Source organism: Thunnus maccoyii, chromosome 20, assembly GCF_910596095.1.
Source record: "Thunnus maccoyii chromosome 20, fThuMac1.1, whole genome shotgun sequence".
Classification (NCBI taxonomy): Eukaryota; Metazoa; Chordata; class Actinopteri; order Scombriformes; family Scombridae; genus Thunnus; species Thunnus maccoyii.
This window is the reverse complement of record NC_056552.1, coordinates 26,601,074-26,625,297: the sequence shown is the minus strand read 5'-3', so window position 1 is coordinate 26,625,297 and position 24,224 is coordinate 26,601,074. Positions and strand designations below refer to the sequence as shown.

General features: G+C 39.4%; 1 protein-coding gene across 2 annotated transcripts in view; it reads left to right on the top strand.

The window, feature by feature from the left end:
• The first annotated feature begins 431 nt into the window (after positions 1 to 431).
• exoc6 (exocyst complex component 6) overlaps positions 432 to 24,224 on the top strand; it is a 54,559-nt gene continuing 30,766 nt past the window's right edge. The window contains exons 1-12 of one of the 2 annotated variants that reach the window (XM_042396698.1): positions 432 to 575; positions 13,919 to 14,090; positions 16,430 to 16,477; positions 16,661 to 16,751; positions 17,757 to 17,802; positions 19,135 to 19,188; positions 20,086 to 20,236; positions 20,335 to 20,496; positions 20,865 to 20,933; positions 21,605 to 21,688; positions 22,540 to 22,586; positions 22,736 to 22,856. In XM_042396698.1, coding sequence (XP_042252632.1) covers positions 436 to 575; positions 13,919 to 14,090; positions 16,430 to 16,477; positions 16,661 to 16,751; positions 17,757 to 17,802; positions 19,135 to 19,188; positions 20,086 to 20,236; positions 20,335 to 20,496; positions 20,865 to 20,933; positions 21,605 to 21,688; positions 22,540 to 22,586; positions 22,736 to 22,856 — 1,185 coding nt within the window. In that variant the 5' untranslated portion in view covers positions 432 to 435. Of the gene's footprint in view, positions 576 to 2,300; positions 2,484 to 13,918; positions 14,091 to 16,429; positions 16,478 to 16,660; positions 16,752 to 17,756; positions 17,803 to 19,134; positions 19,189 to 20,085; positions 20,237 to 20,334; positions 20,497 to 20,864; positions 20,934 to 21,604; positions 21,689 to 22,539; positions 22,587 to 22,735; positions 22,857 to 24,224 lie in introns of those variants that run through there. The other variant, XM_042396699.1, reaches the window with a different exon arrangement.

Sequence of the window (24,224 nt, the reverse complement as noted above, 5' to 3'; positions counted from 1 at the left end):
GATCATTTCATTCATATTGCCTGGATCAAAAAACATCTACAGCTGTTCCCTAGTCTGACTGCTGACTGTGTTATGAATCTAGAGTGAATAAAGCCAACAGGTCAAACTTCTTCATGGTTTTCTTCAGGGTTTACAGTAGATGAGACAAACGTTAACATAGAGAACTGTTGAAGTTAGTTTTGTTGGCTTCAAAGTCCGTTTAATCACAAGGTCTCTTTTTCCTGTTGCTCCCTCTTTTTCTGCTGACCATAGCAGGTGCCCTGGAATTCACCCCACACACACACCCACCCACACACACACACACGCACTCACACACACACACACTCACACACACACACACACGCACACACACACACACACACACATTCTTGATGTCCTCCTCTGTTACACATGCTGAGGTTTTGTAGTACTCACACTCAGAGCCTGAACAGAGAAATGGCCAGTGACAGGGTCCATGCTGCTTTACCTGACCCTCCCAATCAAAGTGAAGAGGACAACAAAGAAGAGGAGAAGGCTTTTGGGAATATTTTTGCAGAACTAGAATCTGTGGACCTGCCTCTGGGAACCACCTTAAGGTAAACTCATGCAATATTAAGGACACAGTTTGTAGAATTTCATCTACTGGTCACAATCGATGGTGGACACAATCACCTGACTTAACCAGTGAGTCTCAAATAAAGAAATCATCTGAAATGCTGATTGCAAATATGCACACAAAGAGTTTCTTAGAGAAAAAAACATGCATTTTATTTTTGCATGAAATCTGTGATTTAACTTTGTACATCTTAAACAACTGTAAGAGCAAAACAGCAAAGTTGCAGCTGCTTATGTAAGAGCTGGTGACAATGTGTAGCCAAATATCCCCCCACAAATACACTAGAATTGAACATAATCATAGACAAGATGGTAAAGGATAGTTTCCTTTTTAGTAAAGATGCAAGATGAAAATCTCTCATTTGATATGAAGACTTAATGAATGAATCCAAATAGGATTTCAAGGATTATCATATTCATAATTTGAAAATTCTAAAAGGTTTGAAAATTAAACCTGCACCCTTGTGTTCATGGCAATTGGAAGCAGCATTATTCATGCAATAAATGCAGCTCAAAGTGCTTTACAACAAAGAAATTACATGGAAAAATGATGTTTTCGTCACCTTGTTAATGTGCGACCTGAAATTTAGATCTGAATCTAAGATACCACCAAGACTTGTAACCTCAAATTGAATCGAGGGAGTTAATTTCCCCAGATCATTAAACAGCATTTCTCTTTTTGTTTTGTCTAATGAATTGAAGGTTGAACACCTGCTTAAAATGCTGGGGAGGGGGTGCTATGGGAAGCTATGTTATAGCTTGCTTTGTTATAGAAAGTCAAGGCTTCTTTGTATATATTAGTGAGCTTAGTTTTCCTCCATTTTCTTTCAGCTGCCTGACAGTTTCTCTTGATCTCATTAACACATTTATTATTTAACCATGGGGAGATCCTGTCAGTTGACCTCTTTTTAACCTTTAGTGGAGCAACAGTATTTGAAGCAGATGAAAATGTATTGTTGTCATTTAGAGCTTATCAAGAGCTTATCTAGGAATCTCTTTTGAACCAAAAATTCCCTTTAAGTCTTTGTTAGGGTCAAAAAACACAGAGCGATGATCAGAAATAGGTGATTCGAATGCTGAAACATTATAAATGTTTAACCCTGTTGTTATTACCAAGTCTAGAGTGTTACCAAGTATGTAACCATACTTCACTTCATTTACATGTTGGGCGAGTTCGAAACTGTCCACTAAATTCATAAGCTCCAAAGCTTTGGGGTCATTCATTTTATTAATATGAATATTCAGGTTTCCATTCAGGATTAACCTATCATGTGTAGCGATACCATGTAAAATCAACTCTGAGAATTTCTGTAGAAATAGCGATGAATATTTTGGTGGCCAATATAATGTAATGGTGTGCAATGATAATTCTGCTTTGAGTTAAAGAGCGGGATATTCAAATGATGTGAATTCACCCATATCAATGTCATTACACACAAACTGTAGAGAAAATGACTGCTAATGGCTTATGCTAATGATGATAAATTTACGCACTCAACTCCGGTATGCTTTTCTATATGGCCTATGCATTATATAATAATGAAGCACAATAGTGTAGCCAGGTTACAATATTCCATTGAAATATTCCAATAATGTTGCAAACAGCCAACAACCATCTGGTGCTGTGACCAACTGTCATGTACAGGATGTGTAGCAACAGAGCTGCTGACACTGAGTGGATGACGGCTGTAGTGCGCCCCCCACAGGCCGGACCCCCACTGCCCTGCACTCCGCTGCAGCTGCAGTGAGCCGTGATGATACACACATAACACACACACACACATAACAATCATGGCGGAGAATGAAACCCTGGAGTGTATAACGGAGCACGAGCGGATTTTACAGGAAATTGAGAGCACCGACACGGCCTGTGTCGGTCCCACTCTCCGGTAAGGATGTGTAGCTTCTTAGGAAGCCCTTACTAATCATAACGTCTGTGTGTTTGGCTGCAGCTCCTACATTGTCAGACCTTTGTTCATAAGCTAGTTTAGCTAATCTAGCCACCGGCAGGCTAGCGTTAGCAGTTTCAGCCAACAGGCTAACATTAACCACTGTTTCAGTGAATCTGGTCCACCTTTAGTAAAACTGCATTTGTGTGGGAGTTTCCAGGTTATCAGTATTGATGGACAGCTGGTGACCTGTCAAAAATGTAAACATCATTTGTGGGTGTGGCTGTGGGACTTCACGTCTTGTTGTCATTATGCAGCTGATATTAGCTAATGGTGCTAACAGTTTCGGCTAGTTGTTTAGCAAATGACTGACATTGCGTTTACAATGGTTGGATGAGTCATGCAGACCCCCTGGTATTTTGTTTTGGGTGCCAAAGAACTTGATATATGTGAAATCGAAGAAGGATGTTTAATTGCTCAAGCACACTGCATTAGCTATGCTAGTTAGCTCCCAAGCTAGCTCCCAAGGCCATAGCTAATGAATGACATTAGTTTGACAAGTTAGTGCTCTAAACGGACTGCAGCTTCAGCTGAATGCCTCAACCTCCGACACACGCCTGTCCCGCACACATGCCTGGAGGCCACGGTTGTCTTTCAGCATACCTGCGGAAACCAGTGAATATATGCCCTGAGGTTACTTCTTTTAGCTCGTCTCAGTTTCAGATAGTGATATCAGCGCTGTCATGTTTTAGCAGCTGGCCTTGGCCTTGTCATGTCCTGTTCCTGCATCGTCGCCTACTGAGTAGTTCATCCGAAATAATGATACAGAAAGACGCTCCCCTTTGTTGTAGTGAGTAGTTGAAACGTTTTGTTGCATCTTCAAGCGTTTCAGTTTAAGATGTATTCAAGTGTTACCTTTTTCTTTCAAACCTTTAATTAAGCCTCGAAAATCATTGAGGGTTCCCTCATTTGTGATGATGCCGAGTAACAGAGTTAAAAACAGTAGGGTGAAATAGATCAGTAGAGGACAATACTCAGTGAAAACACACTGAGGCAAAGTGGTTTGAGATCATAGTCTTGAATTGTCCAGGAGTAGTTAGAGTGTCGACGTTGATGTGTTGAAGATAATTCCATGTGAACCTAAAGTCAACATTATGGTTTGATACTTAATTTTGTATTTCCTCAATTTGCATAAACATTTAATGGAATAACTACTGGAAATATTTAATGTTGTATGTTGACAATTAGCTGAGGTAATGCTCTAACATCACACAGCACTTACCACTAATGAGTTTAATTCTCACAGTGAATAAACTCACATTAGGAAAATTACAACACATCTGCAGGGTTTATTTGTCTACCTACTCGCACATGACATGTTTTAGGGATATTAAAAGTAGGCAGTACTCCTTAATTCAGGAATGATGACATTATGAAGAGTAAACATGCATTTTCATTATTGCACAAGTTTTTTTTGTAGCTTTTGCTTAAGAACACCTCCATGGACTTAATGGCAGTTATACGAGTCAAATTTAATGAAAAAGAACCACTAGGTGACCCTAACACCCATGTTTTCTGATAGTGTGTCAGGTATGCTACTGCTTACATGTTTATTCCTCTTGAAAACAATTGATTGTGCATGCAGAATGTGTATGCAGCTGTAGTTCTGCCCGCTTTATGAGGGTGGCCTTGAAGTTTTAGTACTCATAATATGAACATGCACCTCATCCTGGGTGTGGACCAATACGTGGCAAGATGAAAAGAGGAAGTCACTCGCTGTGTTCGCCTGAATCAGTTGGTAGCGCAACACTGGTGATCGTTATTACAAATCCGATAATCAGCTGTCTCTTTTAGCTCTTGAGTTTACCAATTCAGTTTTGAAAGAGGAAGAGTATGAAACTTGACGTGAGATAAAACGGTGATACCCATGAGGAAATAAGGTTATTGTGGTAGAAAAAAGTTGAGTGTGATAAAGTATGTGTGGTATAATCCCACTACAAGAGTAGAACTAAAAGCTGTTGAAAGAGAGGTTGTCTCATGTAATCCTGTGCTGCAGTGATGGAATCAGAGTGTTAAAGCATCTACACTATCAGGAATCCTGGAATGAGAGCAATTACCCTAATATGCAGCTATAATCATTTATTTCCTTCTGTGTGGGAAAGTGTCATTCTGTTAGAAGTCTTTTTTTTTTTTATTATGTCCCCTATCTGTGATATAATCATCATGAAAAGACAAAGTGATCCGCTGCTCTATAAAAATGTCGCCCTATTGTAAAAGTATCAGGCCTATTTTGTCCATGTCAGGATCCTGTAGGAATGAAGAGATTTTACAGTGAGCTAATTGGTCTGCAGTTGGGCTGTTGTTGACTTGTTTTGATACAATCCTCTGGACTAAACCAGCAGTGCCGCATAGATTACCATGGTGATCTACCACAAAATGAACAAGCTAGGTAATTCTGAAATGCTGATTTCAAACTGATAGCTGACTAACTTACTAATCTTGCTTTGTGACAGCGACCCCTGGTATATTAGCTGCTGTTCTCCAACACCTGTATCTCACCCTGATTATCTCTCTAATGTAAAGCAAGGAATCGCTGTCTGTATGTATGTATGTCCTTTGTATTTCTTGAGAACCGTTCATTCAGTCTACTTTATACCTAGCACATGTATTGCTGGGGACCCAAGGCAGTGCACTGCCGAGTGTGAAGTTGTTTGGATGAGCGGTTCTTGAGAAATATATAAAAATACCTCATAAACAGTGTTGATTTGCTTCTTCTTCTGCCCATGAAGTCAACGAGAGGAAATACAGACAGCACCACTGTGGTTGGAGGTGGGATTACAGTAGTCGGTAGTGTTAATGACTTGAAAAATTTTAAGAAATTTAAGCTTTACTATTGAACTGTGAATGAAACTTGGCATGTACATTCAAGACTAACTGCAGGATGTCTCAGACATGTTTTGAATGAGCACTGCTGTTCATCTAACTAAAAAGCAAGGAATCTCTGTCTTTCTGTCTGTCTGTCCGTCCTTTACATATCTTGACAATTGTTCATCTGATCAGCTTCACAGTCAGCGGATGTATTTCTGGGGACCCAAAGACGTGCAGTGTCGAATTTGGTGCAATTTGGACATGTGACATGTTTAATATGAATAAACTTTGAATAAACAAATGAACAGCAAGCCGCTCCAGCTCCATGCCTGAGTGCAGTGGGGGCTGTTTGATATAAACGCCATCACATCACAGTGGCACGGCACAAAGGCACACGTCCTGCTCAGTTAAACTGCCTGAGAGAGAAGAACAAGCACACACAGGAGAAAAAACAGAGGCGGAGGCGTAAAACTAGCCAATACGAGCACAGGCACATTTGATTGGCAGCAGAATCAACCAATGGAAGGCTTTAAACTGCTTCCATGGTTCAACCTTAGTTTAGTCTCACTGGTGAAGTTTTTGTCTGGATTAAAACCATTCAATTTAATAATTCTTTATGGTTTTAATTGATGCGGTTGTTAGTTACCACTGCCAGTGCAGGAGTATTTTCTCTCTTTATGTATGTTCTTTAAACCGTTTGACAGACACCTGCACATTAATGGAAACCTGCACACTGTATACAATAAATAATTCAAATGTGTTTCTTGCTGAAAGAAACAGACTCCTCTGTCTGACTATAATATCATCCATGATAAAGATTAATGGGGGAAATAACATTAACACATTAACACAGATCCACCATTTTTAACTAGACTATTACACTTGAGTTGAATATATTATTTGTCTCTCCACTGCAGTGATGTTGTGATGTATCAGAACAGTCTGACCAGCTGCAGCATCCAATCAATGACTGATTTCCAATAAGGGGTGTGCCAGCCGATAAAAGACTTCTCGAAGGCTGGTCTCATGTTTCCTCGCTTCCTCGCTCCTCAGATCAGAAATAAGAGCTTCGGAACTGCCTTTATGATGGTGGAGCGGAATGATTTGCAGGTTTGAGGGATGATCACATATAATAAGGGAACTGGCGTGTACCCGCTGTCAATGTTTTTATGACTTTGCCAGCTAGTAGATGTACATTGAAAAATCCCTGAATCTACACATCTAATTTAGTCACTTTCTGACAATTACAGATTGTCACTGTGTAATTTCCAAACCGTGTGTATATCAGTTAAAACACATTTTCGATGGATAGTTTTGTTACCCTGTGGCCGGTTTAGGCTGGCTGAAGTGAGCTTCCTGTCTTGGCAGGAAGCAGGAAGACAGAGACCTATTTGTTTCAGCCACCACCTGCTTTCAATGATTAATAACAGGAAAGAGGAAGCTCATATGGCAACATGGAGGCTGATGATTACTGGGTCGAATGGGTGCGCATGTGTCCATTTTGCATGTGCTGTGCTGCTCATAACATCAGACCTAAAAGGCTTCGTTTTAGCTCTTTGAGGAGGTTTATGGTTATCAGTGAATCTCTTATCAAGTAAAACATTAGCCAGTCCCAGCTTTCCAACTGTGTGAATTGGCAGTCTCATCTGTATTATGTCTCATGTGCCCTGGTAATCAAACTGTTCTGTAAATGACGTGAAAGTAAAGATGAACATTTGACTAGGTGAAGCAGCATCTGATTTGTTTAACAAAATGTCTCCAACTGTTGACAGCTGCAAAGCCCCCACAGGGTTAATTTTCTAGTAGAGATAGTTTGCTGGCTGCAGGAGTATTGTATTGTTGCCAGAATCATGTGGTTTATGGAGTTTGATATATAGATACATATAAAGTAGAATGGGAAACTGCACTCCAAGTGTGGAGGAAACTGAGAATGAATGAAATGAAATGAAACATGTAGCATCAGTAATTATGGCTGTAAAATGGCCATCAAACAATGTATTCATTACGATCTGATTACTACTACTAATCCTACTATTCCTTTTGATAGTGTGTTAGAAACAGAAAAGGTTTGAACAGGCAGGTACCACAGGTAGAGTGAGAAGGGCCAAGCTTGTAAACAGACAGAGAGGAGAGAAAGAGAGAAACAGTGAGGCAAGTCTGCATGTACAACCATGACTCCATCGCTTCATTCACTCCCTGCTTTCCTCAGCATGGAAACTGACCTTCAAAATAAGAGGTTTATTAAAGCATCTTGTCTCTTCAGAAACAGTGTCCCATGTTGCTTGTGGGTAATCCCTCACACTCACTGTGAACAGGTTGCTACTGTTATGTCCCTATAAACTGTCAATTATGAATGGCTGGACTACTCTATACTATTCTATGTAATACAGTAATTATTCTGTGCAACAGTATGTGTAAATAAACACAATGGAACAGCTTATGTTTATTAATATGTCTGCAATAAGGATTATTTTCATTATTGATTAATTAGCCATTATTTTTTTTGATTTATCATTTGGTCTATGAAATGTGAAAAAGTAATGAAAAATAATGTTCATTAATTGGGGAATAAAGATCCCAGGATAATGTGGTCTTCTTCTTTTGTCTGACCAGCACGACAAAACCAAAATGTATTCACTTTAGAATGATATAAAACAGAAAAGAAGAAAATCCTCTCATTTGAGAAGTTGGAAGAGAGAGGATGTTTGATGATTTATTTTGTTCTTGAAAAGTAATCGATGACGAGACGCTGCTGGCAGACAAACAAGAGACCTGTAACACTGACACTGAGTACAACACTATTATTAAAATATGCCCAGTTATCTCTGTAGTGAAACGATACCACGCCTCCTCTTCGCCCCTCCCCTCTCTGTGATGATCAGATTTTCACGCCGCCTTGAAGTGAAGCCGTTCAGAACAACTATAAAAACATTTGATTTCTAACGTGGTCAGACAGCACATCCTAAGATCCAGTACTAGGAGAGAAAAATGTAGTTAAAAATATGAAAGTAAAAGTTGTGGTTTGGTCCCTCTGACTGATAGATATATATATTGAACCTTTATTTAACCAGCTATTAACCTTGAGATTGAAATCTCTTTTCTCAGGATGCCCAGCCAAGACAGTGAACCAGTTACAGTAGAAGATAGGAAATACACTCATCTAACACACAAGGAAGATGCTCAGTTACATGAACTTTTAACATGGCTTTTCCATATATATATTATTATATATGACATCATTAGATTATTAATAGTGAAGCATCAGTGTTAGAGCAGTATGTTAGTGTTGTAGCTGCTGGAGGTGGAGCTAGTTTACACTACTTGATATACAGTTAGACCATGTAGTCTTGGTCCTGTAGTCCTGGTGTTGTATTAGAAAAATAAACTTGTCAATCTAAAAATATTTATTTATTCTCCTTCACATTTTTGCATTTTATAAGATTAATATTTTAGGTTATGGTATTGTATCGGGCCACAACAAACCAATAATTGTTATTAACGGATCTGAAATTTAATATCGTTGCATCTCTAATCTCTCTCTTTCCCTCGACACCTGCAGCCCCTCCCCAGGTGTGTGTTCCTGAAAATCGTTGGAAGCACATGTGACCACAGGTCTGATATTATCAAACAGGACGTTAAGATACGGGCTCAACAAGTGGTTGGAATTTTCAACAACATCCAGTTTATTGACCCTGTAGGAGCGATTACAGAGGTTCAGGGTTATTCTGTCTCAACATAACTTGTATGTGGAGTTAAATGACAAAAACAAGCCTCGAGCAGATATATGATCTGACAGCATTGTTACAAGTTCAGTGAGAAAATGTGCGTGTACCTTCAGTTGGATGTTGTTCTCTTCTTTGTGCAGAATGATGTGCAGTTTGTTGACATGTTCATCTGCTGAAGGAGGAACGTTTCAAGCGTAATTGAACTTTTTTTGTGGAAAAAACCATATCAGATGCATATAATTGTTCAAAGCAAAGTATTTTTTATACGTCTCAAGACATGTTTAGAGGGATCTTTACATTTTGCATGAATTAAAATCACTAAAGCTCAAATTAATATTATAGAAATTCAAATATTAAACTGATTAATACAGAACCTATTATCTTGAGTTTAGTATGTAATTATTTTGGGATATTGAAGTGCTTTTTTTATGATGAAGGCTTAATTATCTGGTGAAAATACATATTGTACTTGCACCTTGAACCCGATGAACTTTCTTTTCCATCAGGCAATATTTGCACAATAAGTATGCCCACTCAGATGCTGGTGTGTTATGAATAAACCATTTCATGTTTCCTTTAGGATTGTTTTGAGCAGCAGTGCTGTCCACAATGCCAGGATTTTTGTGTATGTACACACACCGGCAGTGGAATAACTGAAAACTAGCTAAAGCATATCGGGGGGAAACACTGCGTTGGTTCCATTTTGGATCCAGGTTGAGAACATTAATTAAGCTGCCACTACAAACTGTAGTTTTTCTGCCTTCTCAGCCAACAAGAGGTGATTAGACATCTCTAATTACGGCAAGGCTCAAGTGATTTTGTATCGCCGGTTAAGGCTGTAGCATCTCAACTTGATTGGTGACAGTTAGCTGTGGCGGTGTCTGTGCTATTTCTGAAGCAGGAGTGCACACCAGATACACACTGTTCACTGTAGAAAAAGATTTGTTTGTTCATTTTCTGCCAGCATTAATCTTTTGCTGTGTGGCATTAGTGGTAATGAAAACCAAACATTTCCTGCTGCTGCTGATGCACATTCAAAGCTTTCTACCGGTGGGCTTTTATTGTCAAGCAAGTACAGGAAATATGTGTTTAGTATAGATTATTGCTAGTGGCTGTTGTTGAAAAAACAAAATATGGTCATTTTCAAAACATTTAGTTGTTGGGATCAGTTTTAAATGTTGCATTGAGGTATGGCAAAAATAACAAACAGTCTCCTATGCAGTTACTGTGAACAAGCAAACCTCCAACAATTCAACACAGTCATATCCAACATGTGTAATGAAAGCATAGTCACTCACATTGTTCTTCAAAGAAAGAATTTTTGTCAAATGAATTAGCCAGACAGAGGATGTTTTAGACTACTTGAAGTAAATGTCATTTACCTTGATTTTTTTTTATTTGCACATTGCTTATATAAAGAAAGTAATAAGCAATTTCTCATGCACAAGATGTTTTCTCTTCAATCTTGATTTGTTCAGAATAAATTATAAAAGCTTTTATTGTGTCTGTGTTAATAGTAATAATAAGAGATTTTATGTAAAGCATGGTTTAAAAATTTAAATGACAAAATGTGGTAGTTCTTCTTCTGACTGGGATCATCAGACTTGATGGTAACATACTGCCATGGTCTAGTAAATAATTGTTGCTCTCTTGTTCCAATAACTATAACCTTTGTTCTGTCCTAGTTTACTGTAAGGATAATTGAGGTCATACATATATTCCTGTGATTCATCTCAATAAACTGTAATGATCAACAGTGTCTGTAGCATTTCACTACAGCGTCACTAGATGGAGCTGTTACTCCAGGTGAAATAAATGGTGATGGGTGTTAGTGCAGGTCATGGGCTCATACTGGTCAGTTTGGGATCATTCATCATTTCCTGACCCTAATTATATCAGAAGCATGTTACACCTGAAGGCCAGCCTATATCTATATATGTTTATTTTGTATCCTTTCTGTTGAATCAGTTGTATGACTTTAGAATAAGCTCATATAGCCTCTTGTGTGCCTGTGAAGTTATTTTGTGATCCATTTACACTGAAGGTTTGACTTTTAAAGAGTGACTATCTGATCTGTCACACATCTGCAGTATCTGATTCAAAGCATCATTTGCTTATAATCCTACTCTGTTTATCTCTGAGTTATAGCTGCTGGATGATAGATAGATAGAACTAATTGATATTCACCTACTGTATTTAAACCTTTCCAGAACATGTGTATATATCATCTCAATATGAGATGAAAGCTCTTTCATCTTATTGCTGTTGGTTTGATATTTTCCATGCCCTCTGCCTTGGGGAATATTGTCCCTTACAATGATATTTCAAATTCAAAATTCTATAACTGGAATACTGCTGTTTTCAAACCACTGCTGTATGAAATGTGTGTGTAATGTGAATGTCTTTTTTGTTCTATATAGATCTGCAACAATTAGTCAATCAATTGAAGGTTCAAGGTTCAAAAATGTGATTATTTGTTGCTTTCTCTTGGTTTTGCATTATAGTAAACTTAATATTTGGGGGTTTAGGACTGTGTCAAATCAAGACATTTGATGAGTAACTTTGTACTTAAGGATATTGTGATGGACATTTTTCAGTTTTCTGATGTTTAATAGACCAAGAAAATAAGATTAGTCGAAAATGATTAGTTGCAGCCCTAGTTCCATATGTAGTATACTGTATGTGTGAGGGGAAGTAGTGCTCAGAGATCAAGGTCCATGGTGTCTGCTCGTGAAAGCCTGCTAGTTGAGATACAAATATACACGTGTGGTGTGACTTTTCCACTAGGTGGGGCTACGGCCCTAGGTAGCTGTGGATTTTGTCCGTGAGCATGTGCCATACAATGTAGCGGAGAGCCAGCTGCTAGTGGCTAGCGGCTAGGCTAGTGGTTTGTAAAAGTGCACCTGTATGGAACCTCTGACCCAGGCATATGAACATTTTGGACGCTGGGGAAATTGGCAAAACGGTGAGGTGGTGAATTGAAGCCAGATTGTATATTGATTCCTCTCACTCATTTAGTTTCACTTATACCTGCAGTGTGGAACTTTTGTCTCCCCCTTCTGGCAGTGAGAGTAATTACAAAAACACTGTCAATGTGTGCTTTGTGAGGTATGCTGATCACCCAGCCAGTTGCTCCTCACAGCGCCAAAACATTACAACAAATTCCAAATTTCCATATAAACTGACCAGATATTGGGAATCTAAATGGTTACTTTCTAACCTGAAAAATATTAAAACTTACTAAAGTGACATATTAACAGTCCTACAGCAAAAATTACAACAGCTCTTAGCCATGCATACCAAGTATGCTTTGCAGTCCAACAAAGATGCCCAAGCACCTGTCAGGATGGGTCAGGATGCCAAACATGATGTAATATCCCCAGCAAACCTGAAGGGAAACCAATCATTGCTGGGTGATGTAAAACGTATCACTATCAGTGCACCAGCACAGGAATGTCATACCAGACACCAGATTAAAAAACTCCTTATACTGTGAAATACAGAGAGATTTAACAGGCTTAATAGGCTTAATCAGCATTGTGTGAACTTGTTTGGCAAGGGCTTGACTGTAACGGATGGTCATTGATATTTAAAAGTCCCGCACTCCAGCTTTAATATCAAAAGTTAATTATAGAGAAGCACCTTTCAATTTTAAAGATATAAGCCAACTCAAATTTTAACCATTTAAATCTGTGATTTATTATTGAACAATTAATGAAATATTGAGCACAAGGCACTGTCTCACCATCACATTCTCAACCCCCAGAGTGCAGAGAAGAGGTTCCCACATATGTGATCAGTTGTGGAGCAGCACAGCTGCTGAAATGCCAGGATGATGTCAGGATGTGGCAGGATTCTGGAAAGTCTGGCTTGCCTTTCCCCAATATTAAGCGTGAATATTCTGATTCCTTTTCACCACGTTAACTAACTGATGAAATTATCATCATCAGTTGTAGAAATCCAAGATGACATCAGATAACTTCAAAGAATAGCAGAACAGAGTGCTAATAGATTTTTAATAATATCTTCTAATACTGTGCATATATCACTAAGTACAATTTTAGTGTTGATATATTTTCGTGTGCAAAATCACAGCAGGGAACAGGACTGTGCTGTCAGGTGCCCAGAGCTCACTGGAGACACACACTCTCACCTCACCAGCACATCTTCACCTCCGGCACTCAGATTTAGATTGTGTAAAATAGAGAAACATCTGTATGCTGGATTTCGGAGTAAATATCAGTGAATACAGTGTTAATTGTATTTTAGATATTGAATGTGCAGTCTCATCAGTCATATATGTGTCTATATACAGCAGCTTGACAATGCTTAACAAATACCAAGCAGTGAGCTTCAGTGTCCCTCCACTTGTCCATACCCTGACAGTGTGTGGCAGTGCACTTTTTGGCATCTACCCTCATGTCTGAGCACTTTGTTTAATTTTGGGAATTGTTTCATGCTGCAACTGTCAGCCTCTCAAACGTTCTTCTAGTTACTGTTGCTGTTCTCCACAGGAGCAACATATACATCCATATTCATGAGGGCTTTTGCATTGACCATTTATGGTTAATTGTAGGAATGTAGCAAGTGGGATATGAGGTTTGTCCATGTGCGCACATTTTCAAGTTGACTGTGATTTATAAAGAGAAAACTACATGCATTTGTGTAGGTTTCTTCATAGCAATGTGCGAGCAACTGGTAACCTTGCCTGATGTTGCATTTTTAGTAAATGTATGAGCAAAATGACATATTATATGAACCTCATCCTACTGCCTCTATAAAAACGGCACACACAAGTCCTGCCTTAACCCCACTCTTCTGTTCCATGTTTGTCTATGTCAGGTCTATTTACGATGACCAGCCCAATGCCCACAAGCGCTTCATGGAGAAGCTGGATGCCAGGATAAGGAACCATGACCGTGAGATTGAGAAGATGTGCAATTTCCACCACCAAGGCTTTGTGGACGCCATCACAGAGCTCCTCAAAGTCCGAACCGATGCAGAGAAACTGATGGTGAGAGAGATCACTGTAAAGATGACTACAGGCCAGAAAAGCCAATATCAACCAATCGTGGTATCTCTGCAAATCAAAAGTCTTAAAGTCAGAACCTGGTCGGCCATATTGTAAGTGTCTTGGCTAATCTACTTTGGTGTGACAGTGTGATGAGCTGAAGACTTTGAAAGGATCTCTGTTGAGTTTGCAGGAATTAGTGGAACAGTAGCTCATCTCTAGAGTTTACAAGCCCTGTTACCACTTCAGGCTCAAACAGGACCAACCAGGTCTGTGAAGATTCTCAGTCATCCAGGTCAAAGGACATCTAGGAGTGCTAAGTCAAAGGCAACTGGACTTGCTGTAAATTCTTGAAGATGTTTCACCTCACATCCTAACTTAAGTGAAGAAGATTTTCGGTTGAGAGGGAAAACTTCAAGAATTTACAGCAATCTAATTGCGACAATGATATACAAATGAACTAATATCAAATCTGTAACTAAGACGAACTTAATGCAAAATTAATATTGTGTTCAACATGTCATCAACATCATTTATGTTGCAGCTGACTGTATAACATCACCTACTGTAGACTATAATATTCTCTCCTCCAATATCTCAGTGACAGTCACATGACTACCTCTCATATTAGTCATGGAGCATTTTGCTTTAGAAAGATGTTTTTTAGTATCTAACTTCATGTCATAGGTTGTTCTCTCAGATAGCCAATTTCTCTCCATCAGCAGGCACTTGTTTCCTGACCAGTACAACGCAACGTTGTTTTAGATGACAGTCTACATACGTTAAATTTCTAGAAATATCCTATATCTCTTCTCTTTAACCATTGATGGAGACTCTGTCTGGTGCTGTTCCACTGCTCAATGAAAAAAGAAGAACCAGTGATTATGTAGTTGGTCCCTCCAGTTTGGAAGCTTCACTGTTGAAAGGATTGTCATCAAAAAGCCGACTGGTCAATTGGGTCATGGCTCTCAGCCGTGTGACAAGAGCCGAGAGTTCAAAAATCCCCATCCAGAATCGAGAAGTTTGTCACTGAATCTGTGAGAAAGAGCCTGTCACAAGCCATTAAACCCCATGAAAGGCCCATTGCACCGACGATGGGTTCAGGTCCCCGCTGCCTGGTTAATCTGAATTTGCCTGCCTTTGTCCTTGTCCCTTCATGGACAATGAGCTGATTACAAGGCTGAGCAGCTGCAGCAAGGGAGGTAGAGAGGGAAAAGAGAGGGCATGGAGAGGGGGGTCAGACAGGGAGAGGAAGGACAGATAGACATGTGATATCATATATGACTGAACCAAGACCAACCTACATTCTAAAAAGGTTTTCAACTATCAAAATTTAAAAACCACAAAGAAATACAAGTGCTCACTTAGAGTAGGTCAAGGAAGGAGGTTTTTACCACCTCCACCTCAATCACTAGAAGAAGAAGACCTTCAATTGACTGATGTCAACTCGTTCCCAAATTCAAAGCTAAGCGTTGCGTCTGGCTCAAGTTTTCAACATGCATGAAAATTCCCAAACCAATAATGTGTTGGTCCATATCTCAATACTCTCTGACTTCCCATGCCAGGTCTGTGGCTCTCAGCTCCAAGCCCATTGGTTCCAACTGAAGATGCACATCTTTAAAAACAGCTCATTAATATGTGTGTATATATATATATATATACACGTGTATATATATATATATATATATATATATATATATATATATATATATATATATATATATATATATATATATATATATATATATATATATATATATATATATATATATATACACACATATATATATATATATACACACATATATATATATATATATATATTAAAAAGGCTCAATAATTTACTAAAACAACTGGACATTGCAAACGTTACTCAAACAGGAGGAAATAGTGCATTTTTTGGGAACTACTTTCAGCGGTGGATGAACGCACATTGGAGTATTTCTGGCAGCAGGACGGTGTGTGTGGGATTGAGTCAAAATTAACTACAGTGTGTGTGTTCATGATAATGAAGGAACACCCAGTGCAACAGTGTGACTCATTGTGTGTTTTTATTAGTTTCTGAATAAGAGATATCAGGTTTTGATACACACACACAATACTTGTTAGCAGGATATACAGTATTCATTGTTGGTTTGGCTTTGCTCATGAGATTTGTTGGCAATAAGAAAAATATAGAATTTCAGCAAACTTAAGCAAGCAAACTTTAAGGTCTAGATAATTAAATGGAGTGGATGGAACAGAATTTTTAAATCAAAACGTAGTAGAAATCCTGCATAGAGGAAAGGAAAAATAAAAGGAAAGATCTGTGCAGCTAAACTGATGTCTGTTTGTTTTCCAAGGGTCAAGTGACAGACACTAATCGAAGACTACAAGAAGCTGGGAGGGAGGTAAGAATGGCATGAATGTGCAGAAGACAAAAACGGTCGATTGTATTGTGCTGTCAGCACATATGCATGCTCGTTAACTGGAAGGACAGTTCTGCTTTAGACATGACCGTTCTTTAACCCAGTAGTTAGCAGTGGTGGTCTCTTTCTCATTGTCTCCTTCCTTTTGTGTGTTCCTTCCCTCAGGTGACAGCTCAGACAGAGGAGGTGATTCGCTGTCGGATCCAGCAGAGGAACATGGCCACCACTGTGGAGAAGCTCCAGCTCTGTATACCAGGTAGCACAGCTGATTAGGTGTTAATATGGTGTTAGGCACCCTGAGTGACCTCAGGGTGCTGCACTAGTCCATATACATGTACTTTCACCTTGAATATGACCAAATCAATACTTTGGAGAAAATCTTACACATAGGTGAGAGTGGCAGCCATGATAAGAGCCTATGGAATTCTCTAAGTATTACGAAAAGGTACTTTATTACTTCATTTTCTATCTCCTGTAGCCCATGAAACACATGGCTATCATTCATGAAAGGAAAGGAGATACTGCTAAAAGTCCTTGTTCCAGCAAAAGAAGACCAAAAATCAAAGTTTGGATAAAATATAATATGTATTTGTAGGTTCACAGTCAAACATTATGTGTTTTCTCAGGTCTGTAAGGGTGTGCTTTGATCAGATTTGACAGCACAGGCAAAGGCTGCTAAATTGTGATTGGTTAACAGAAGTACGTGACATTACCGTTTTCCAACTGAGCCCAATGAGAAGAGCACAGACAAAAACAGAAATCTCTCATGTTTAAATGCCCAAAGAAAAGAGTGTGTCCATGTTGGACCCATCACTCATATTGAGAAGCTGATTGAATATGTTCACACACAGTCTTGTGAAAATCACTCCCAATAATGATTTGTGACAATGTCCTTTTGCAGTAGACAGGTTTTGTGTGTGTAGTAAGAGATACACTGGATGGCTGTTGAAGTAAAAAGATGTCAGTATTTTTTTGTGTGATTTGAAGCTCAGGAGCTGACAAAAAGTGATGTTAAGCTAGACTAAGAATTTTGTGACACAGGTCAGATTTGGGCATTATTTGGACATTCCATATTCACACAGATGTAGTCTGATAGAGTGGACAAACTCATTGGGAATCATATTATTCGTGCTGCAACTACTGCAGGATGAAGCTGAAAGTTCTTTGTTTTAAATGTGTTGGGGTTTTTTGTTGCTTTTTTCAGCAAATCTGAAAAAAACTCTGCCACTGACCCTGTTTCCTGTCTTCTCTTCCTTTGCAGTGCTAGAAATGTACAGCAAACTTAAGGAGCAGCTGGAATCTAAAAGGTATCCATCACAGTGTGGCAGATGTATACCTGTAATATACTGTCCTATTAAAATAACTCGGAATGTGGAATTTGAAACACTTATGTAAGATTCCCAGATTTTAAATGAATAGAAGTTATCAAATCAAAACTGAACAACTTTACAATACAGTCCTTTGAGCTAGAGAGAACAAGCTCCTGCCAGACCCTACTAGACCAGTCTGTTAAACTCTAGTGTTTGTAATGCAGGTTTCCTACCAATGTTTCAACTCACCCCTGCTACGTGGGTTTGATTGAACTTCATTTTTACCCCATGAACTTCATTGACAGGAAAATAATGACCCTTTCTTGTTCATTACTGTGGACCAAAGGAAGAGGCCATTCACTGGCAGGACAATTGACCCTCAGTATGCCCTTGTTCACAACAACGCCCCCTCACTGCAGCCCTGTCACGGCCCACAGACAATCCAAGGCAATTAGACCATGCTGGCCACCTTGTGTGATGTGTGTGTGTGTATGTTTGTGTGTGTGTGTTTGTGTGTAAGTGTGTGTAGAGTCTACTTTAAGCACTAATGACATGGACTAAGCACTGTGTCTATAAATTGGCATGAGTTTGTATGCCGCAAATGCACATTATTATCTGCACTGTATGTACTGCTGCTCAGGTCACATTTTGTTCAATGTCCCGCCACTTGCAGCCTTTGTTTCCTCCGTCTTGGTGCTCTGCACTCTGACAAACCTTTTCACTGTAGAGTTTATGAGGCTGTCTTCTGTTCATGTGTATACAACACATTTTACACTCACTGACCGACCAATTAGATCTCTTCACAGCCTGCCTATCAGCCTAATGATGGGAGCTCAGCACACTGACCTGAGGCTGAACCCTTGTGATGTGTGTACACTATGAAAGACCACAATAATAGGTTTCAGAATAGGCATTCGGAAATAAAATATGTAGCTCTTTGATTCCCTAGTTAGGCCTTTAAAACGTGAGCAAATAGCTCAATTAGCAAATAGGGAGCACTATCCCAACATATTTTGATATGCTGGTTACAATTTTAATACATTAGTCTGTAATCCATCAGGTGCACTATCTGGATGCACTGTAAGTTGTCTCAGAACACTATCATATACTTGTTTTACACCTGTTTTACATTTACTGCAATGCTGGTTTTTGCTACTGTTACCTTTCCTGTTACTTTCTATCGTTCCCTTTTCTTAATAAACCCTGGTCCATCTGTAACCAGGCAGTATGTGAACCAAATTTAAAAGTAAACTTAACCTTCATGCTTGTGCATGAAGGACCATAGCTGAGATTACATCCTAACTGAAGCTATATTGTTTGTCTCTGCAGATACTATGCTGCATTGAAAACCATGGAGCAACTGGAGAAGGTCTACATCCCCAGGTAGGATCTATACCATCCAGATTTTGAAGGAATACTCCAATAAAACTCCTAAACCCCACCTGCAACTTAATCCCTTCTCCGCAGTTGATGCTTACACCATTACTACACAGAAAGCGCTTCAGCCTTGTTTTTCAGTCACCCGTCTCACACTCATCTGATGAACAGATGAGTGTTGTAGACACATGAAAAATGGAGCACTTACTGCTGACATGCTGCTCATGCTACGTGTCCTGTGCAGACATGGTGTTAGTGTGTTTCAAACAATCATCATAACAACCAGATTTTAAATGTAATTATTCAAATCAAGATTTTATTTACTTTACTTTGTGGTGTAGCTGGTGTTGTTGAATGCTCCACTATGTTCACCAGCTAGTCTTTAACTTTGTCTGTCTGCTGTTTGGTGCTGGCAGTGTACAGCAGGTTAATCAGAGCTCTTTCACTGAAAACAGCTGTCTGTTGCTGCTGGAAGTTAATGAGAACAGTAAGACCGAACCAAAACAGTAAAATTCCAGCTGTGAAACCAAAACACTGAGCTGCAAGAGGCTAAAAAGCTGTGTAGAGCTGAGGGAAACTGCAGAGATAGTGATAATTGTCTGTGGGTTTGTCACTACTAGCGACAGCATTCACATTATACATAGTTATTTGATCCATTGTTGATGTAAGAATATTGATTAGTACAGCTTTAATATTGATTTCTTCTTGTTTATTGTCCCAGAATTACATCTCATTAAGGAGGCAATGGTGCCATCACATGGGAAAATTAAATTATCCTCAGTCTTACATGCAGAGCATTCTTTATAAAACTGTCACAAATAATATTGAAGATTCTGCTGGTTAGATTGGATAGTACTTTTGAAGGTAGACAGAACTGAATTGGTTGTGCTGTGTCTCTTGCAGAGTCAGCCAGTACAGGTTCTGTCAGATCATGGCCGAAAACCTGCCCAGACTGAGAGAGGAGATCAAGGAGATCTCCATGTCTGACCTCAAGGACTTCCTCGAGAGCATCAGAAAACACTCCGACAAGGTCGGAGAGACCGCCATGAGACAGGTAAGAGAGTTTGTGTTTTTAATAATTATCACAATAGCTGTTTGAAGGTATTTATCAGGTTATTGATCAGTGTATGTGTGTGTCATGTGTCCCTCCAGGCACAGCAGCACAGGACCTTTAACAGTGCAGTAGCAAAGCAGGCTAGTTTGGGCCACTACACCAAGCCTGTGTACTCCCTCAATGGACGAACACACACTCACACTCACAACGGTCTGATGATGGACGATGACACAGGAGACGAGGAGGAAGGCGATGAAGAGGTGATGAAACATCATGTGTATTTGGGGTCGTGACAGAAAGTGATCAGACTAGAATAAATATACTCATCTGTTCCTAAACTGGGTTTTATTTGTTGCCTCAGACTACAGGATGTTTAGTTCATTCTAATGCAATGGCAGCTAGATGTTCATAGAAAATGCAGTAGGAGTTGTGTTTTTCTGTTATACAAATGTCATGGCTACAGTATTGAATCTATATTCATATATACAGTATGTAGATATTTGAGTCCTGATCACAAAGTCTCACAGTCTTTTTTCATGTTGCATAATGAATACCTCCTTTTCAAGCATATGATCACGCAGAAGAAATATTTAAGAGTAAACATGTTTCCTCATCTTATGTCTGACAGATTCTTACAGCTCAGGACCTGGTAGACTTCTCACCTGTCTACAGGTGTTTACACATTTACACTGTGCTGGTAGGTGTCTCTTTCTCACACATACACACTCACTCACAAACTGGATCATAGCAGTGTCACAACACATTTTACAACTGTGAACTCTAAAACTCAAGCCAAAATGAAAGAAAATGTTGTAGCAGCATTTAAAATTTAACATGATGAATTAATGACCTCTTCACTGACCATTTCTGTTGGACCTCTGCTCTCATTAGCCAGAATGCTCTCACTGATTCTCGCTAGTGGTGCCTGAAAGGTTATCCCAGTAATTTACCCGGAACTATGTGTGAAAGAGACTCAAGATATTCCGCTCCTATTAGCTAGGCCTGTGGAGGGCGCTGTAGGAAAACATCATCCTTTAAACAAGCTTTATTTTTATTTGTCCAAAATCATGAGAGATGTGTCCACTCTGGAGTGTTTTTGAAAAGCTATATTATTGCATTTTCAAATTTAGATGGCTTATGAGAGTGTTTCTCTTTCATTTACACCATTACAGCTTTCAAACATGCTCCGTTTCCTCAAGATTCGGTATTTCTCTAAATTCTATGCCACTGCATTCATTTTTTGAATATTTAAATAAAGGCATTCTGACTTGTAACAACAAAAACAATCTTGATCCACCTACAGTACTATGGTTATCAGTTACCATTGGAGTGGTTATTGAAGTCTGTTGTATTTCTTTGTGTCTGCAGGGTGACAGAGAAACATTTGAGAACTACTACAGGAAACAGAGGAAAAAACAGGCCAGGCTAGTACTGCAGCCACAGGCTAACATGGTGAGCAACACACAAACAGGCTCAAATGGAACCATAGACAATTGCTAATATAGTGGCAGCATCATTAAACACACATAATTATGAAATTCAAGAACTGAATGAAATTTGTAGTCCACACCAGGAGTTAATATTACTGACTTCAACTCTTCCATTTGGTAAAATGTTTTGGACGAAGCAGCTTTGACTCAGAGACGTAGAAGAGTTGATAACCAGTAAAGTGAACGAGCCAGTGAGGCAGTAATTAACAAGCCCTACCTTTAGTGCTGGAAAATGCTCTCCAGTTCTTTTCTTGACTAAAGTTTTCATTTAAGGAAAATACAGCATATTAAATGAGGGCACTGAATTCCACTCTATTCCAATTTTCACTTGGAGCTTGGAACAGTTCTCTTGTCGTCGCCCCCTTGTGGTAGTATCAAAAAAGACAACAAAAAGAAATGGCTGCTACCCCTGAAGACTGCACTGACTTCCACCAGGATAGCCTCAAAACTGGCTGCTATGAGAATAATTTGAAAGGCCTTGTAGTCACATTAAGTGTCTACACATAGTGTCTCTTAAGTGGAAGTATAAAGTGGTCAACAGTAACTGTAAAAAAACAATAAACATTGTTAAAAAGGAGAACCGATTATTTCTTGCATTACCTTGTTGCCTTGTTTTGGATGTTAGAATTTGACTGAACTTGTAAATCAGTCCATACTTACAAATGCAATACCACAAGATAACATTCTATCTTTATCAATCTATCAATCTATATCAGTTGAGCAGGTGATGACTTAAGAAGCACTATGCTGTGATGGTTGCTGTGTGTGTTAACATGGATTTGTGTGTGTGTGTGTGTGTGTGTGAATGTCCAGCATGAGACCGTGGAAGGCTACAGAAAATACTTCAATCAGATTGTGGGGTGAGATTTTTTTTTTACACTTCAGTATCTCAGTACAGAATTTAATTTTTACATAACATCCCACTGACTTGATGATTATCTTGACTTTTCTGTGTGTGTGTGTGTGTGTGTGTGTGTGTGTGTGTGTGTGTGTGTGTGTGTGTGATCAGGTTCTTTGTTGTGGAGGACCATATCCTCCATGCCGCACGGGGGCTGGTGACCAGAGCTTTCACTGATGAACTGTGGAACATGGCCCTGTCCAAGATCATCGCTGTGCTCCGAACGCACTCTGTAGGCTCTCACTCACTCACACACACATGCGCACACACACACACACACATACACACACCAGCAGGGAGTGAGCTGTGAAAGCAAAGGAGACTGTTGAGAGTTAATAGAGATAATAGAGCCTGCTGTGGATCTATTTATCCTTTAAGAACCTTCATTCATTGGCTGATACACACACACACACACACACACAACACTGTGGAGGTCAGTGCACCCACAAACACACTAATGATGTCACTCTCAAGAGAAGAGGTCAAAACACACATACGCATGCAGCCAAAGAGGAGGTCATTGGAGCCTTAATGAGAGACAGATTGCAACAATAACAGCAGATTAAGAAGGCATATTCCTGACAGCTGGGCTCCAGTCAGTTGTAAATGACCCAGAGAATTATGCTAACAGGCCAGAGAATGGGCCGCACAGTGTGGGGTGAGAAGACTTACAAAGCCCTGGGTCTGCCCCCTGGCCTGCAGCCCCTCTGCTGGGCCATGACACAGGCAGCTCCACTCTGCCAGGTTCCTGCTTTTACCACTGCATGGTCAGCCCGCAGGGAGAAAGTCTTTCACAGACCTGTCGAGGAGGAGCCTGCTCACCTCAAATTCAGTGTACAAATGTTCAGAAATAATAATTACAAATGGTCTACAAAGTGTTAGTTCTCTCAATATATTAATGAATAACCCCCCCCAACACAACAGTTACTATTCAATTCATCATCATTAATAATAACAAATAGAAAAAAAATACACTCCCTGACTAAAAAATCATGATATATTCTCACATAGCATGAACCAGAATCAGTACATTTACTCAAGTACTCAGTATTACAAAGCATTCATTTGAGAGCTATAGTCTCTACTACTTAAGAAAAATATTTGTATAGTGTATTTTAACACTGTGGTATTGCTAGTTTAGTAAAACATCTGTACATTTCTTCCACCACTGACCAGAGTATGGTCGATATAAACACATACAAATAATCTGCTGAGATACTTTCCTATCACTGCTGTGATTTGTTGCTGTTTAGTCCAGTCTCCATCTGATTGTTGGTGTGTGTGTGTCTGAGTAAACAGAGAGGCAGGCGGCTACTGCTTTACGTCAAATCTCAGGCTGTGTTCATTCTCTTGCTTGATTTACACACTCCTGTGTTTGGCAGGATCCTTGTGTCAATGTTAAGGGACTCGACTGTGCTGCTTTCAGGGTCATAAATCACTCTGAACTACAGAAAAATGGAGTGACTTTGTTGGTGTTAATTCACCCTTCATTAAGTCCCACCCCTCTCAGTTACTGTTGCTTGTCAAGCTTTGCTGTCTACCATTGCACACGGTTTACAATGACATTGTAGAAGATTTTTGGAAGAATAGTACTGTGTCT